This window comes from Neoarius graeffei, chromosome 2 (assembly GCF_027579695.1).
Source record: "Neoarius graeffei isolate fNeoGra1 chromosome 2, fNeoGra1.pri, whole genome shotgun sequence".
Taxonomy (NCBI): domain Eukaryota; kingdom Metazoa; phylum Chordata; class Actinopteri; order Siluriformes; family Ariidae; genus Neoarius; species Neoarius graeffei.
The window spans coordinates 4,023,770-4,042,344 of record NC_083570.1 but is presented as its reverse complement, the minus strand read 5'-3'; the positions used below and the strand labels follow the sequence as shown (position 1 = coordinate 4,042,344).

General features: G+C 44.5%; 1 protein-coding gene across 1 annotated transcript; it reads right to left on the bottom strand.

Annotated features, from left to right (window-relative positions):
- Window positions 1-11,956: 11,956 nt before the first annotated feature.
- Window positions 11,957-16,368, bottom strand: LOC132879244 (tripartite motif-containing protein 16-like). Its single transcript, XM_060913714.1, has 6 exons — window positions 15,777-16,368; window positions 13,715-13,810; window positions 13,327-13,560; window positions 13,023-13,194; window positions 12,765-12,824; window positions 11,957-12,627 (listed from the first exon to the last, which is right to left on the bottom strand). The coding sequence occupies exons 1-6, from the start codon at window positions 16,365-16,367 to the stop codon at window positions 12,074-12,076; spliced, it is 1,707 nt and encodes a 568-aa protein (XP_060769697.1). The 5' UTR covers window position 16,368; the 3' UTR covers window positions 11,957-12,073.
- Window positions 16,369-18,575: the final 2,207 nt, after the last annotated feature.

Genomic DNA, 18,575 nt, shown 5'->3' with positions numbered 1-18,575 from the left:
TCTCTCGGCTTCCGAGGTATATATTCTCAAATCACTTGTCTCTTTTTTGTTTCTGTTTAACATACCATTCTGACAGTTTGGCCATATTGCTGTGTTGAACAACCTGTTGCACCTTCCATTAAATTGTTCACTTTTGTACACATCTTCTCATCTCATCTCATTATCTCTAGCCGCTTTATCCTTCTACAGGGTCGCAGGCAAGCTGGAGCCTATCCCAGCTGACTACGGGCGAAAGGCGGGGTACACCCTGGACAAGTCGCCAGGTCATCACAGGGCTGACACATAGACACAGACAACCATTCACACTCACATTCACACCTACGGTCAATTTAGAGTCACCAGTTAACCTAACCTGCATGTCTTTGGACTGTGGGGGAAACCAGAGCACCCGGAGGAAACCCACGCGGACACGGGGAGAACATGCAAACTCCACACAGAAAGGCCCTCGCCGGCCCCGGGGCTCGAACCCAGGACCTTCTTGCTGTGAGGTGACAGCGCTAACCACTACACCACCGTGCCACCCACATCTTCTTGCTTTATTCATTCAGTTGTGGGGAATGGTTAGTAAGGTTGATTCTGACCGAGGCTATGTTGAGGTCACATATCTACTTTTTAAGTTCATGCTATAGTGCATACAATTTTAGAGATATAGCCTACATGTGGGCGGCACGGTGGTGTCGTGGTTAGCGCTGTCGCCTCACAGCAAGAAGGTCCGGGTTACAGCCCCGTGGCCGGCGAGGGCCTTTCTGTGTGGAGTTTGCATGTTCTCCCCATGTCCGCGTGGGTTTCCTCCGGGTGCTCCGGTTTCCCCCACAGTCCAAAGACATGCAGGTTAGGTTAACTGGTGACTCTAAATTGACCGTAGGTGTGAATATGAGTGTGAATGGTTGTCTGTGTCTATGTGTCAGCCCTGTGATGACCTGGCAACTTGTCCAGGGTGTACCCCGCCTTTCGCCCGTAGTCAGCTGAGATAGGCCCCAGCTTGCCTGCGACCCTGTAGAAGGATAAAGTGGCTAGAGATAATGATAATGATGATGAGCCTACATGTGCATATGCATTCTTCTTGGTGTTCTCACAAACAGGTGAAATAAATCAGTTTAAATTTGGCCTATGGACATAGCCTGGCCTATTCTCAGCCATTACAAAATCTGTTGTCTGACCATAATTTAACTGATCTGTATACCACTATGCTACTAGATAACAAAATGCCTGTTTGTTTTATTTCATGTGAGATGTTGATAAATGTGAGCTTCAACAAAATGATAGAGCACCTCTCTGAGTGTCACGTTTACGTAAAAAAAAGGTGTGCGTGCACGAGCATGGTCACGCGCAAAAGTGTCCCGGTTTCAGACTAGAGAAATCTGGTCACCCTATACTACAGTGGTGCTTGAAAGTTTGTGAACCCTTTTGAATTTTCTAGATTTCTGCATAGAAAAAGTGTAGTGGTGCTGTGGAAGACGGCTGCCTCTCCAGTAGCTCTGTAGTTTTTAGTTCTTTAAACCTCTTTTTTCCACCTTTTTACTTTTCTGCTCTTCTTATGAAGACATAGTGTTTTTCTTCATATCACATGGATATTTTTAACTTTAACACGCAACCAGGAGCCAGTTTTCTTGCTTATTCGAGAGAGGAACTGCTGGCCCTGAAAACAATGGGATGAGCTGGGATATGACACCCCATCCTGGCGGAGCTGAGGAGGAGACCCAGGGGCTGCAAAGCCGGGGCTAAGCTAAAGGCTAGGCTAGTGGACAACTGGCGGTGCTGCAAACCATCCATTCCCTCCGTTATCATGGGGAATGTGAACTCGCTGCCAAACAAGGTCGACGAGCTATCCGCACTGAACAACCAGCGGATTTACCAGGGGAACAGCTTATTTATGTTGATGGAGACATGGCTAACACATCTTGTACCGGATGCTAATGTGGACCTGCGGGGATTCACTGTTGTGAGAGCTGACAGAGACACTAAAGCATGCGGGAAAGGCAAAGGTGGGGGACTCATCATTTATGTGAACAACCGCTGGTGTAACCCGGGGCATATCTCTGTAAAGACAATCTTATGTTGCCCAGACTTGGAGCTGCTAGCCGTTAGCCTGCGGCCATATTATATGCCGAGGAAGTTCAGTCATGTGATCACCATCTGTGTTTACATCCCTACAAGGGCAGACGCAGCTGCTGCATGTGAGAGGATTCACTCTGTCACAGCAAGGCTGCAGACACAGCACCCTCAGGCATTTATGATCATTTCTGGGGACTTTAATCACGCTACTTTGGACTCTACTTTGGCTGCTTTTTACCAGGCTGTGGACTGTCCAACTAAGAACAACAGAACAATTGACTTGCTGTATGCTAATGTGAGGGATGCATACGGAGTCACACCCATCCCCCCACTAGGGAAGTCTGACCACAACCTGGTTCATCTACAGCCGAAGTACACCCCCCTGGTCCAAAGGCAGCCTGCAGCAACTAGCTCTGTCAGGAGGTGGTCCCCTGAAATGGAAGATGCCCTCAGAGACTGTTATGACACCATGGACCGGGATGTGCTGTTTAGCCCACACTGTGAGGACATAGAGGGCCTGACACACTGTCTGACGGATTAGCTCAACTTCTGTGCAGACATGGTCTCCCCTGCTAAGACTGTACGGTGTTACCCTAATAACAAGCCATGGGTAACACAGGAAGTCAAAGCTGTTCTCAACAGGAAGAAGGCCGCCTTCAGGAGCAGGAACAGGGAGGCAATGAAAGCAGCACAGCAGGAGGTGAAAAGTTGCGTGAGGGAAGCTAAGGACAGCTACAGGAGAAAGATGGAGCAGAAGCTGAAGGAGAACAGCATGAGGGAGGTCTGGGAAGGTGTGAAAACCATCACAGGCCACAACACAAAGACCAGAGTCGTTGAGAGGACAGTGGAGAGGGTGAACGAGCTGAATGACTTCTTCAACCGGTTCAACCCCCACCCTCCCCCTCACTGCAGCCATGTCTCCTTCTTCCCTCAACACACCTCCCCCCAGTCATTGCAGCAGCCTCCCCCTCCCCCCACCTCAACACAGACTCCTCCATGCATTACTGCAGACCAGGTCAGAGGTCAACTGAGGAAGCTTCACCCCAGGAAAGCAGCAGGCCTGGACAAGGTGTGTCCCCGACTACTGAAGACCTGCACTGCTGAACTGGGTGAACCACTCCAACGCATCTTCAACCTCAGCCTGTTAGGGTTTTGCTGGGATTCGAACCTGGTTCGTTGGTGTGATAATCCAGCAAACCCCCACTAGGCCACCAGGGGGATGACTCAAATGCAGAGGCGTGAGGCGGAAGTAGAAAAAGAATCAAAAGGTTTATTTAAACTATATACACTATATACAGGGCAAAACAAAAGACAAAAAAAAACCAAAGAGTATAATCCAAAAGAAAAGCAAAGTGCAAAAATACAAAAGCTAAGAAGATCAAAAAACACAGTACAAAGGAAACTGGAGATAAACATAACAGCACAAAGACTCCGTCACAAGAGGACTGAACTCAGGGGTATAAATAGACAAACTAATTAAGGACACAGGTGAAGATAATTAGGCAATTAACACAAACACAAAAACACAGGAACAGTGGCGGCCTCTAGAGGCCAAAATAAACACGACATGAAAAGGAAATAACAGCGGCCTCTAGAGGCCAAAACAGTCCTAGTCCTAACAGGACCCCCCCCTCTAGGAGCGTCTCCTGACGTTCCCAGGGCGATCCGGATGGGCCGAATGGAAGTCCCGACATAGTTCTTTATCAAGGACATCCCAAGCAGGAACCCAGCAGCGCTCCTCAGGACCATAGCCCTCCCAGTCCACCAGATATTGCAACCCGCCGCGGACCCGGCGGGAGTCAAGCAGGCGATTCACAGTGAACACAGTCTGCCCCTGGAAGATGCGGGGGGGTGGGGGGTTCCTAGGGGCAGGGGCATACGTAGACGTCGTTGATTAGGGCCTGAAAAACAGCTGGTGCGTTGGTGAGTCCGAAGGGCATCACCTGGTATTCGTAGTGCCCAGACGGGGTGTTAAAGGCAGTCTTCCACTCGTCTCCCTGTCGGATACGGATGAGGTGGTATGCGTTCCGTAGGTCCAACTTGGTGAAGACGGTGGCGCCTTGGAGCAGGTCGAAAGCTGTGGACATCAGCGGAAGGGGATATCGGTTGCGCACAGTGATCTTATTCAGGCCCCTGTAATCAATACATGGTCGGAGCCCCCCATCCTTCTTGCCGACAAAGAAGAAGCCGGCTCCAGCAGGTGAAGTGGAGGGTCGAATAAACCCAGAGACCAGGGCATCTTTGAGGTATTCCTCCATGGCCTTGCGTTCTGGCTGAGAGAGGGAAAACAGTCTGCCACGAGGAGGGGTAGTCCCAGGGAGCAAGTCGATGGCACAGTCGTAGGCCCGGTGCGGAGGAAGAACGGCGGCCCTGCTCTTGCTGAATACCTCCTTGAGATCCCAGTACTCTGTGGGAACTTGAGATAACTCGGTGAGATCAGGGGGCTCGGCAGGAGACACAGGAGAGCTAGAGAGCAGACAAGAGGCATGGCATGCAGGGCCCCATTCCACAACCTGGCTTGTTACCCAGTCTATGCGAGGGTTGTGGCAAGTAAGCCAAGGAAGGCCTAGAATAACTGGGAACTCAGGTGAAGGAATCAGGTGCAGGGATATTTCTTCCTTGTGACCTTGAGACTGGAGGAAGACTGGAGAAGTAACTTGGGTGACTCTTCCATCACCTAACGCTTGGCCATCGAGGGCAGACACAGACAGAGGGACTTCAAGAGGTGCAGTAGGTATATTGATGCTTTGGGCGAAGTGAATATCCATAAAGTTCCCAGCCGCCCCTGAGTCTATCAAAGCTTGACAAGAGTGGACAGACTCACCCCAGGAGATGGAGACCGGGATGTAGATTCCTTGGCCAGGGAGTCCGGGAGAGAGGGTAGGCCCCGTCACAACCCTCCCTCGGCTGGACGGGGCGGTCCTTTTCCCAAGAGTTCGGGACATGATGCTCGGAAGTGACCAGGCTTGCCACAGTAGATGCAGCACTTGTCCCTCCTTCTGCGCTCCCTCTCAGATGCGGAGAGGCGAGTACGACCCACTTGCATGGGTTCTGGACAGTCACTGAAGGAGGTAGACGGTCTCCAGGTAGAGGTAGGGAGGCTGGGGGGGCTCAAGGCTTGGTGGCGTTCTCTCATCCTGTTGTCCAGACGAATAGCATGTGAGATGAGGGTTTCGAGGTCACTTGGGCATCCAATAGAGGCCAGACCGTCCTTGATGGGGTCAGACAGACCATGGTGGAAGGCTGACACCAGGGCAGTCTCGTTCCATCCACTTACTGCTGCGAGTGTTCGGAACGAGATGGCGTAATCTGCGACGCTTCCTCCTTGCCGGATGGACATGAGCTTTCGGGCTGCGTCGGTACTGATGTCTGCCTGATCGAAGACCCGAAGCATCTCTTCAGAAAACAGCTGGAAATCAAAGCACTCAGGTCCCTGTCTTTGCCAGATAGCAGTAGCCCAGGCTCGCGCCTTACCAGCTAATAAGGTGATCACAAAGGCAATCTTGCGGCGATCCGTAGTGTAGGTGGTAGGCTGAAGCTCAAAGGTGAGTTGACACTGGGTAAGGAACTCTCGGCACTCACTGTGCTTGCCGTCATACCTCTGTGGTGCAGGAAGGCTGGGTTCGCGAGGTGAAGAAGGCAGCATTGCAGGAGGCACTGGAGCAGGAGTGGGAGCTGGATCAGGAGCAGGAACTGGATCAGGAGCAGGAGATGCAGGCAGAGATGTCAGCTGTGCCAGGGTTTTCCCAATTTGCTGAAGCAGTTCCTCGTGGCGAGCGAGGGCCTCACGTTGGCTGGTGAGCGTACGTCCATGAGCGTCCATGGTCGCTCCGAAGCGTGTCAAAGCTGCCATAATTCCCTGAAGGTTGGCCGGGTAGACAGTTGAAGCAGCCTCTGCTGAGTCGGTCATGACGGAGTCTTTCTGTTAGGGTTTTGCTGGGATTCGAACCTGGTTCGTTGGTGTGATAATCCAGCAAACCCCCACTAGGCCACCAGGGGGATGACTCAAATGCAGAGGCGTGAGGCGGAAGTAGAAAAAGAATCAAAAGGTTTATTTAAACTATATACACTATATACAGGGCAAAACAAAAGACAAAAAAAAACCAAAGAGTATAATCCAAAAGAAAAGCAAAGTGCAAAAATACAAAAGCTAAGAAGATCAAAAAACACAGTACAAAGGAAACTGGAGATAAACATAACAGCACAAAGACTCCGTCACAAGAGGACTGAACTCAGGGGTATAAATAGACAAACTAATTAAGGACACAGGTGAAGATAATTAGGCAATTAACACAAACACAAAAACACAGGAACAGTGGCGGCCTCTAGAGGCCAAAATAAACACGACATGAAAAGGAAATAACAGCGGCCTCTAGAGGCCAAAACAGTCCTAGTCCTAACACAGCCTGCAGCTGGGGAGAGTACCCACCCTCTGGAAGACATCATATATTGTTCCAGATACCAAGAAGAACCGGCCCAGCGAGCTGAATGACTTCCAACCAGTGGGACTCACTTCACATCTGATGAAGATGTTGGAGCAGCTCTTCCTCAGCCTCCTCAGACCCCAGGTGTAACATGCCCAGGACTGTCTGCAATTTGCATACCGGGCAGGTGTTGGTGTGGAAGACGCCATCCTCTACCTGCTACACTGAGCCCACTTGTATCTGGATCAGGGAAATGGTACAGTGAAGATCCTCTTCTTGGACTTCTCGAGTGCCTTCAACACCATCCAGACCCTTATGCTTCAGGACAAACTGAACAGGATGTGAGTGGACCCCTGCCTGGTCACCTGGATCTCCAGCTACCTCACCAGCAGGCCGCAGTACATCAGGCTGAAGGACATCATGTCTGACACTGTGATTAGCAGCACTGGAGCACCCCAGGGCACAATGCTGGCCCCTCTTGTCTTCACCCTGTATACCGCAGACTTCTGCTACAACTCAGAGCTGTGTCACATTTAGAAGTTCGCCAATGACACAGCCATTGTGGGGTGTATCAGGGACAACAGAGAGGAGGAGTATAGGAGCCTGGTGATGGACTTTGCCATTTGGTGCAAGAGGAACTATCTGCAGCTCAACTCCTCGAAGACCAAGGAGCTGGTCATTGATTTTGGGAGGTCCAGACCAAGGTCATGACCAGTTCTGATAGAGGGAGTCGAGGTGGAGGCTGTGGATTCCTACAAGTACCTCGGGCTGTGGCTGGACAGCAAGCTGGACTGGACTTGCAACACCAACCAATTGTACAGGAAAGGACAGAGCAGGCTATACTTCCTGAGGAGGCTGAGGTCCTTTAACATCTGCAGGAAACTCCTGTAGATGTTCTATCAGTCCGTGGTCACCAGTGTCCTGTTTTACACTGTGGTGTGCTGGGGGGGCAGCACATCCAAGAAGGACACATCCAGGCTGGACAAACTGATCAGGTGGGCCGGCTCTGTGGTTGGCATGAAGCTGGAGTCTCTGGTGACAGTGGCAGAGAAGAGGACTATGGACAAACTACTGAACATCATGGACGATGCCAGTCACCTTCTGCACACCGTCATCAGCAACCTGAGGAGCCTGTTCAGCATTCTGTGACAGAATGCTCCCTCCCAAGTGCAGGACTAACAGACTTAAAAACTCCTTTGTCCCTCACGCCATCAGACTGTACAACTCCTCTCTGGGGGGGGGGTGTCAGGAGGACAGAGGACGGGAAGGAGCAGTAGCCTAGCTTGACAACAAACAATACTGGACAATGTGCAATAAAAATGTGCAATACCTCTCCTGCTGGACTTTTTTCAAATCTTTTCTAATATATTTGTATATGTAAATACTTAATTTATTTATCTAGAAGTTTTCTAAAGACTAAATTTATCTAGAAGTTTTCTCTTTTTTCTATTCTGTTCTCTGTTTATCCTATAATGATGCTACTGAAATTTTAATTTCCATGAGGGAACCCTCCCAAAGGGATCAATAAAGTTCTATCTAATCTAATCTAATCTAATCTAATCTAATCTAATCTAATCTAATCTAATCTAATCTAAATATGACCTAAAACATCGTCAGATTTTCACACAAGTCCTAAAAGTAGATAAAGAGAACCCAGTTAAACAAACGAGACAAAAATATTATATTTGGTCATTTATTTATTGAGGAAAATGATCCAATAATACATATCTGTGAGTGGCAAAAGTATGTGAACCTTTGCTTTCAGTATCTGGTGTGACCCCCTTGTGCAGCAATAACTGTAACTAAACGTTTGCGGTAACTGTTGATCAGTCCTGCACACTGGCTTGGAGGAATTTTAGCCCATTCCTCTGTAAAGAACAGCTTCAACTCTGGGATGTTGGTGGGTTTCCTCACATGAACTGCTCGCTTCAGGTCCTTCCACAACATTTTGATTGGATGAAGGTCAGGACTTTGACTTGGCCATTCCAAAACATTAACTTTATTCTTCTTTAACCATTCTTTGGTAGAATGACTTGTGTGCTTAGGGTCGTTGTCTTGCTGCATGACCCACCTTCTCTTGAGATTCAGTTCATGGTTAGATGTCCTGACATTTCCCTTTAGAATTCGCCGCTATAATTAATTGTTCCATCAATGATGGCAAGTCGTCCTGGCCCAAATGCAGCAAAACAGGCTCAAACCATGATAATACCACCACCATGTTTCACAGATGGGATAAGGTTCTTATGCTGGACGGCAGTGTTTTCTTTTCTCCAAATATAATGCTTCTCATTTAAACCAAAAAGTTCTATTTTGGTCTTATCTGTCCACAAAACATTTTTCCAATAGCCTTCTGACTTGTCCACATGATCTTTAGCAAACTGCAGACGAGCAGCAATGTTCTTTTTGGAGAGCAGTGGCTTTCTCCTTGCAACCCTGCCATGCACACCATTGTTGTTCAGTGGTCTCCTGATGGTGGACTCATGAACATTAGCCAATATGAGAGAGGCCTTCAGTTGCTTAGAAGTTACCCTGGGGTCCTTTGTGACCTCACTGACTATCACACGCTTTGCTCTTGGAGTGATCTTTGTTGGTCGACCACTCCTGGGGAGGGTAACAATGGTCTTGAATTTCCTCCATTTGTACACAGTCTGTCTGACTGTGGATTGGTGGAGTCCAAACTCTTTAGAGATGGTTTTGTAACCTTTTCCAGCCTGATGAGCATCAGCAATGCTTTTTCTGAGGTCCTCAGAAATTTCCTTCGTTCATGCCATGATACACTTCCACAAACATGTGTTGTGAAGATCAGACTTTGATAGATCCCTGTTCTTTAAATAAAACAGGGCACCCACTCACACCTGATTGTCATCCCATTGATTGAAAACACCTGACTCTAATTTCACCTTCAAATGAACTGCTAATCCTAGAGGTTCACATACTTTTTGCCACTCACAGATATGTAATATTGGATCATTTTCCTCAATAAATAAATGACTAAGTATAATTGTTTTGTCTCATTTGTTTAACTGGGTTCTCTTTATCTACTTTTAGGACTGGTGTGAAAATCTGAAGATGTTTTAGGTCATATTTATGCAGAAATATAGAAAATTCTAAAGGGTTCACAAACTTTCAAGCACCACTATAAATGACTTAGCATTTGTATCCAAAAAACTGTTTACTTTAGTATTTGCAGGCAACACAAACCTGTTTATGTCCCACTGAAATTTTGATGTCCTAGTTAGCTCCATGAATTCTGAAATGAGTGGGGTAAATAAGTGGTTTTGAGCAAACAAACTGTCCTTAAATATAAAAAAACCCAAATTTTATCATCTTTGCGGGAAAAAGTAAAAAATACTGCCTTAAAAATGCCAGAATATATATTGACAACATACACAGACACGCTTCTTAGGTGTTTTAATAGATGAAAAATTTGCATGGAAAAATCATGTTGAGCTCATTAGCAAAAAGATAGACAAAAATATCGGAATAATATGAAAGGTTGGAAATTTACTATCACAAAAAACACTTATGATTCTATACTACACCTAGATTTGCCAGTACCGAACATGCTGTAATATTATATGGGCAAGCACTTACACAACAACGCTTAAGCCACTGCTCTTACTACAGAAACGCTTTATTAGGATCGCTTCAAATGTGTCATATACATTCCCTTCAACAAATTAGTTTCATGACTTAAAAGGATTAACAATATATGACATTAACAAATTACAGATTAGTCTTTTTGTTCACAAAATCATCTATGGAAGTTGATGTTTACCAGCACATTACAGAGAAAGTATTATATATAACTCAGATATCCACAAACACAACACAAGACATTGCAATAACTTAAGACCGATTCGAACCAAATCTAATCAGCGACAGTTTACTTTAATGTATAGAGGACCCTTTGGATGGAATAGTCTAAAAAAAAAAACAATTACAAAACAGTATGTCGCTGCCCCTTTTCAAGAAGCAACTGCTAAAGGAAATCTTGAATAATCCAGCTACAAAATTACACTGATCTCTTTCCAAATCCTTGTTATCGATTAATTGTTCATAATTGATGATGTTTTCATGCTTAATTTTAGATTTGTTCAGTAAGTTGATCTGAAGCTTATTCCTATCATTTTATTCAGCAAATCGATGTCATCATTGGGGCGGCACGGTCGTGCAGTGGTTAGCGCTGTCGCCTGACAGCAAGAAGGTCCGGGTTCGAGCCCCGTGGCCGGCGAGGGCCTTTCTGTGCGGAGTTTGCATGTTCTCCCCGTGTCCACGTGGGTTTCCTCCGGGTGCTCCGGTTTCCCCCACAGTCCAAAGACATGCAGGTTAGGTTAACTGGTGACTCTAAATTGAGCGTAGGTGTGAATGTGAGTGTGAATGGTTGTCTGTGTCTATGTGTCAGCCCTGTGATGACCTGGCGACTTGTCCAGGGTGTACCCCGCCTTTCGCCCGTAGTCAGCTGGGATAGGCTCCAGCTTGCCTGCGACCCTGTAGAACAGGATAAAGCGGCTAGAGATAATGAGATGAGATAATGAAAAGTATGTATTGATTTCACAATGTAAATATTATTCCTGTGCATTAGATAGTTTACATAGAAGGTTCTTTTTTTATCATTGCGATGGTGAAGACCACTGAGTGAAAATGTGTGTAATTAAACTATACACCTACTGTATATTGCACAACTTCTGGTGAACAACCTCTCAATTCACTATCATACTGCACAGTTTATTTCGTTGAGCAAGACAGTATATGGTTCTTTTCCACTGTGGTGGGGGGCGTGGTCAAGTGCCGGTTGGTGAGTGGAGCACGAGCCCGGTGAAGGTGCTGTGTGTGTGCACAGTGTAAATCTCTTCCCCTGGCTGAAATCATGTCGGGGCAGTGGCACACAGTTTATTTTGAAATTGCTGAAAAGCGTGTTTTGTGTTAAGTGACAGTTTAAAAAATAAAAACTAAAGTGACATTGATCCCGCCTGCCTGTTTCAGTGTCCACTGTCCACTATATCAGCGAAGCCGTTACATTCATCTTTTTGATTTTTGTGTTTGCTGTTATTATTTTGGTCCTGCGTTTCCTTTCCTTCACACTACAGAGTCTTTTCTTCCCACTTTCTGTTACTGTAGTCGGTCTTCCATATTTCATGCGCACCCTCGCATCCTCCATTGTTCTCTCAGGTTCCAAATTTGTATCCCACAACAGGGAAACCCCACCACCTCATGCACGACCTAGCATGTTGGATAAGGTCACAGTGAGGCAAGAAAAAATGGCGGAGAATTTAGGGCCACGTGGCTCTAAATTCATTAATTGTTCTTTTAGGAAAAAAAAGTAATAAAATTTGAAGTCTGAGTCTCGAATTCAGTAGCTTTCGGTCCACTAAAATAATTGGGTATCAGGGAAAATTCTTTTTATGGCCTAAATTCGAAAAATCTGAAAGGCAGTCTACTTTAATTATTATACATTTACATTATACATGTTTTAACTTAAATATTAAAATGAGTGTTTTGTGCAGCTGGATTGTGTTCTAGTGAAACAGACGACTGAACAACAACATGCAGGAATTTTACAGAAAACACTCCACACTTTTTTTTTTTTTTTACTATGGATCACACAACCTCACAGCAGAACCATAATGCCAGTAGAACGCAAACCCAGAAACTTTGCCGAACCCAAACCCAGTGAATAGAGTCTGAGTGAATGTGGTGTGGACTCTGTGGAGGAGCCTCATTGCATCAGAGACGCTGTAGAAGGACAGAGTTCCTGCACTGTGATCCACATACACTCCTATTCTGGAGGGTGATGGAACTCTGAGATCAGTCTTAATGTTGTTGTGCCAGAAAGAGAAAGAAGAAGAACACCGCAGACTCCAGGACTGATTGTTGCCTCCAAACCTACACTCATCACCCCGTCCTTTCCTGCTGATGTCTTTATATGAGACTGATATGTCCACACCACCAGCACCGCTCCACTCCACCTCCCAGTAACAGCGTCCACACACACTCTCCTTACACAACACCTGCTCCCAGGAATCAAATCTCTCTGGATGATCAGAGTAACGCTGCTCTCTCTCACTGCCTCTCACCGCTCTGTTCTTCTCAGACAGAATGAGGCGACGATGTGCCGTGTTGGGATCCAGAGTCAGATAACAGAAATCTAAAATAAAAGAGAAAAACAAACTGAACAATGTGAACATGTTGGGTTTAATTCACACAGTATATTTATGTGAAGTGTGTGTGTGTGTGTGTGTGTGTGTGTGTGTGTGTGTGTGTGTGTGTGTGTGTTAGATGTACATTTCAGAAACTCTTCTCTGCTCTGTGGTTCTGGTCCTGAAATGATCTGAACTGCTGCAGCTGTGGAGAGAAAAATAGAAACATGAGTTTGTGTAAAAGATGGAAAGAGTTGAAAGTGATCCAGTCAGTTTATTCATTTTAAATCAGTGTTTTAGTTCAAAGTGTCGGGTGAATAAAGTGTCTGCAGAAAAGAAAGCAGGAGCATCGCTAAGAAATAACACATCACTGTGTTTCTCCAGCAGGAACAGCTCCTCTTACCATGTGGAGGGATTTTGTTGAATTCCTCCTCACAGAATTCCTCGAGTCTCTTTTTCAGATCTGAGAGAGAATTCCTCACTCCATCAAATGAGAGATGTTGACGGACAGTGACGCTGGATGTGCAAAATGATGGTCTGTGAAATTGAGGAGAGCGACGTCCAGAAGCTAAAACCTACAGAAAGCAAATGAAATGTAAAACCCACTTGTGATGTCAGACAGGGACATTTATTGTTCCCTTAATGAGAGGTGTTTTAGAGAGTGTGTGAGGAACAGCTGGCTCTGTAGATCAGACAGTGAGTGTTACCTGGAGGAAATGGATGTGATCGTGTGTGTGTGAAAGCTGCTCCAGCTCAGTGACTCTCCTCTGAAGATCAGCAATCTCCTGCTCCAGTTGCTCCAGGAGTCGTTCAGCTCGACTCAGTTCAGCCTTCTCCTGATCTCTGATCAGCTCCGTCACCTCCCAGCGCTTTTTCTCCATGGAGCTGATCAGCTCAGTAAAGATCCTCTCACTGTCCTCCACTGCTGTCTGTGCACTGAGCTGTTAGGACACACACACACACACACACACACACACACACACACACAAGATTTAAAGCTCATCTATCATTCCCTCTCTTACTGGGACTGTAAATGACTCGTTGTCCATGTTGTGTGTGTTTCTAGGAGCAGCTCTGTCTCTGCTCACTGCTCACCTTTATAGTGTTCACAGCCTGTTTCAGCTCCTGCACCTTCTTCTGCTTCTCCTGGATTCTCTGCTGGGATTTCATCTGCTCCTCCTTTAACTCACTCTGAGGACAAATAAAATACATTCAGCTTTTTATACAGTACGAGCGAACTGGTTCCATATTAATGTCAGTTCAAAGTACATTCATGTTTCTTACAGCTGTGAATGTTATGTACTCTGTGTGTGTTTTTTGTTGTTTTTGGCAGTGTGGGTGTGGTCAAGCACCAGTTAGTGAATAGAGGGCGGGGCCAGGGAAGGTGAGTGGCAAAGTGATCTCACCTGTTGGTAACTGATGTGTGGGTGTCTGTTTTGCAGGAATGACAGAGTCATGAGAAAGAGGGGGAGAGCAAAGAGATGGTTGTCTCCTGACTGGAGAACATGTGTATATGTGTGACAAGACATAATGTTAAAGCTGAAAAGCCAAACTGACAAATAAAAGAGACTGTGTTCAACACCATTTCCTGCCTGTCTGCACTTCAGTATTCCACCCACCTCAGAGACATATGACAGTGTTGCTGAAAGCCAGGAAGACTGAAGTTAACCACCAGTGGATTCCTCCCCACTCAAGAATGTCACCTATGCCCTTGCTGCCACCCAAGAAAGTCAGTACCAAGCCCTGATCACCCTCCGCAAGGGGTAAGAGCAGCACTGAATCCAATCGAAATGTTGTAGAAGGACCCGAAGCGAGCAGTCCATGTGAGGAAACCCACCAACATCCCAGAGTTGAAGCTGTTCTGTATGGAGGAACGGGCTAAAATTCCTCCAAGCCGGTGTGCAGGACTGATCAACAGTTACCGCAAACGTTTAGTTGCAGTTATTGCTGCACAAGGGGGTCACACCAGATACTGAAAGCAAAGGGTCACATACTTTTGCCACTCACAGATATGTAATATTGGATCATTTTCCTCAATAAATAAATGACCAAGTATAATATTTTTGTCTCATTTGTTTAACTGGGTTCTCTTTATCTACTGTAAGGACTTGTATAAAAATCTGATGTTGTTTAAGGTCATATTTATGCAGAAATATAGAGAATTCTAAAGGGTTCACAAACTTTCAAGCACCACTGTAGCTGAATGAACACCAACCCCACAGCCATTCCCCAAAGTCTAGTGAAAAGCCTTCCGAGAAGAGTGGAGCTCATTATAACAGCTTTGTTTATGTTTGTTTGACCAAAATATTGTGTGTGTGTGTGTGTGTGTGAAATATTGTTCGCCGAGAGAAACAATTGCTTCGGGTTGCATTCACTTTTATTTGTTGTGGAACATTTTAAGATAATTTGATATGAATTTTACCTTTCAGCTTTTTATTTTTGGTTTTAAATATGTCAGGAGAAACAAATCCATGTGTCAGCTGGTTACTGTTATCCTTGGCCAGGCCAAAATGGCAATCTACTGAAGTAGAAAAAACAAAATGGCACAAAACACAGACTGTGACCCTGAGAGAATTCTGTCCAGACTAACGAAATCCAGAGTTTTGATTGATTTTATTTTTTTTAAGAGTATGGGTGATATGGAAATGTTTAAGACAGTGTGGTGTTGTGAGGAGGCTCTGTGCTCAGTAGTGGAAGAAGAACTTTGTTTTACACAAAACCTGCATTGCAGAATCACTGCAATAACTTAACTCACACTGTGCACTGTTATATTTAGCCTAATTTATTTAAAATGCTTTATTAAATATTTCTTTATTAATTCACATTAATTTTATGTAATGCGACTTTTGTAAAAAATAAAGGATCATAAAAAGTAAAAAAAAAAAAAGTGTTTGTGTTTTCACCTGCCTCGCCCTGTCACAGGCGTTGGCTGAAATGTTCATTAACTGGTCTGACCAGATTACGACCATCACTGAAGATAAATTTAACACTCTGTTCACCAGAACACAGACAATTTTAATCAGCTTTTACAGAATCCTTCTGATTGAGACACACATTGAAATTAAAGTTCAAATCATATCACTGACTAAAGCACCTGTTTCTAGATGGGAAACTATAATTAAGATGATTTAATTCTGGAAAGATTTCTAGTTCTCACCTGTTTCTCAGCTCTTTCTGCTGTGGCTGTGATGGTGTCGTGACCTTTGTGACGATCCATCGTACACAAATAACAGATGCAGGTTTGATCAGTACGACAGTAGATCTCAATCAGCTTGTTATGTTCAGAGCAGATCTTCTCTTGGAGTTTTGCTGAGGCTTCAATTAATGTGTGTGTTTGCAAAGTAGAGTCTTCAAGATGAGTTTTCAGATGAGTTTCACAAAATGAAACCAAACACAACAGACAGGACTTGATGGCTTTGTGTTTTCTCCCGGTGCAGAAATCACACTCCACATCTCCAGGTCCAGCGTAACAGTGAGCAGGAGAAGCAGCTTGGACTTCAGTCTTCTTCAGTTTCTCCACCACTTCATCCAGCATGTTGTTTCTGCATAGAACAGGCCTTGTAGTGAAAGTGTCTCTGCACTGAGGACAGCTGTAGACGCCCTTCTGATCCTCCTGATCCCAGCAGCCATTAATACACACCTTACAGAAACTGTGACCACAGGGGATAGTCACCGCATCCTTCAGGAGATCCAGACACACTGGACACATGAACTGGTCCTGAGCTACTGAAATGCTGGCCTCAGCCATTTTCCTAAAATCGCACTGAGAGAGAGATCAGTTTTGTTTTGTCTGAAAGGAGTGACTTCCTTATTCTGTGTGTGTGAGACAAAGGGGAGAGAGAGAGAGAGAGAGAGACAGAGTGATACAGAGAGGAGGAGCACAAACACAAAGAGGTCATGAACACTCCTCTATTAACCATTTCATATCTCTTCAGTGCAGAAATATAACCCATGTAGCCGCACTGATTAGGATTAATTTCATGAAATACACACAGATAATAATGACCAGATGAAGCTTCAGGAAACACTGAAGCCCATCCATAACCGCTTATCCTGTGCAGGGTCGTGGGTAAGCTGGAGCCTATCCCAGCTGACTATGGGTGGGAGGCGGGGTTTACCCAGGACAAGTCGCCAGGCCATCACAGGGCTGACACACAAACAACCATTCACACTCACATTCACACCTACGGTCAATTTAGAGTCACCAGTTAACCTAACCTGCATGTCTTTGGACTGTGGGGGAAACCGGAGCACCCGGAGGAAATCCATGCGGACACGGGGAGACCATGCAAACTCCACACAGAAAGGCCCTCGCTGGCCACGGGGCTCGAACCCGGACCTTCTTGCTGTGAGGTGACAGCGCTAACCACTACACCACCGTGCCGCCCTGCAATCACAAGATTCATTAGTGTAATGACTCTCTGATATTTAATGAAATTAATATCTAATAAATAATAATAGCTGATATCTGTCAAGCCAAAATTACCATTCATTTATTTCTAAAACGGCTACAAATAAGATGTGTGTTATTTTGCAGTTTGTATCTACAATACTTAATGAAGTAATATTACTACTGATACTACAAATCTCTTTTTTACACAAGTTTTCCACACAAACGAAGATAAACAAACCACTTAATGACCTAAAACCCTGATTTGGAACAGAGTGTGTGAGGGTTTCTGAAATACATGAGGGTGCAGATCCACTGAGAGCTCTGTAAACCTGTCAGAGAGTTTATGATGGAAGATTTCAGGAAATAAAAGACAGAGATGAGAATTGTGTGAACAGTAGTTTCACCAGCAGAGGGCACAAATGAGCAGTAGTGGAAATGCCTAAATGCCATTTTCTGTCTTTAAACGCTTTAAAAATGGAGATTTTTTGGTGGTTTTGTGTAAATTTTGGCAGCTTTTAGTGAGTCTGTGCTGTTAAAATCACTGTAGCGTCGAATGTTTGTGTGTATTCGGTACATTAGTGATGTTTAAAGCTTGTTGGTGCCTAATGCTAACCGGTTAGCCTGTGTGAGTAGAATGGTGATGTCTGATGGAGTGCAGTAGCTTTACATGGTGAACATTTTACAGTCTCTCTGTCACTAGTATTGGGAGTTATTGCTAAAGATAATATAGTTCATAAATCTGAATGAACTGAATCTTGTGTTAATTATTTTTATTTAAGTTGTTTTCCATGAGTGTGAATGTGTATGAGGAGAAAATTAGTAGCAGAAGTGGAGTAAAGTCTTTAACTGAGTTTATAAAACACTATAAAGCACAAACAAATCTCCAAACGTTTATTGACTGCATTTTCATTTCTATCATTACAATGAGCTCTTTATAAATCTTAAAGATACAAAACATGTTTTTTTTTCCTTTTCACTGGATATCAAGTCAATTATTCTTGTTTCTGTGCTTTAATTATATTTAAAACTTCCAATCAAATCCATTTTAGTAAAATGTAGAGCTGCAACTACTGATTATTCTGATATTCAATTCATCTGTCAACTATTTTTCATTAATTGATTAGTTGTATTAAAAATGAATATACAATATTTAAAATATATATTTGCAGCATTTTAATCAGCTCTAGTACAGAACTCTTTCTGAACTCGGCTGAATTAAATAACAGTTCACTAACTACAATACAACCTTCCTGACATTTATCAGATAATCTCTAAGAGGATCAGAATATTATCAAGTGCTCACATCAGCCGAATGAGAGTCAGACTCACGCAAGGTGATGGTATTATGTATAACCCTGTTTCTAAAAAGTTTGGACACTGTAAAATATAAATAAAAACAGAATGTGATGATTTGCAAATCTTGGAAACTTTATATTTCATTGAAAATAGTACAAAGACAACATATCAAATGTTGAAACTGTGAAATTTTATTGTTTTTTTGAAAAATATACACTCATTTTGAATTCAATGCCAGCAACATATTTCAAGAAAGTTAAAGAAAGA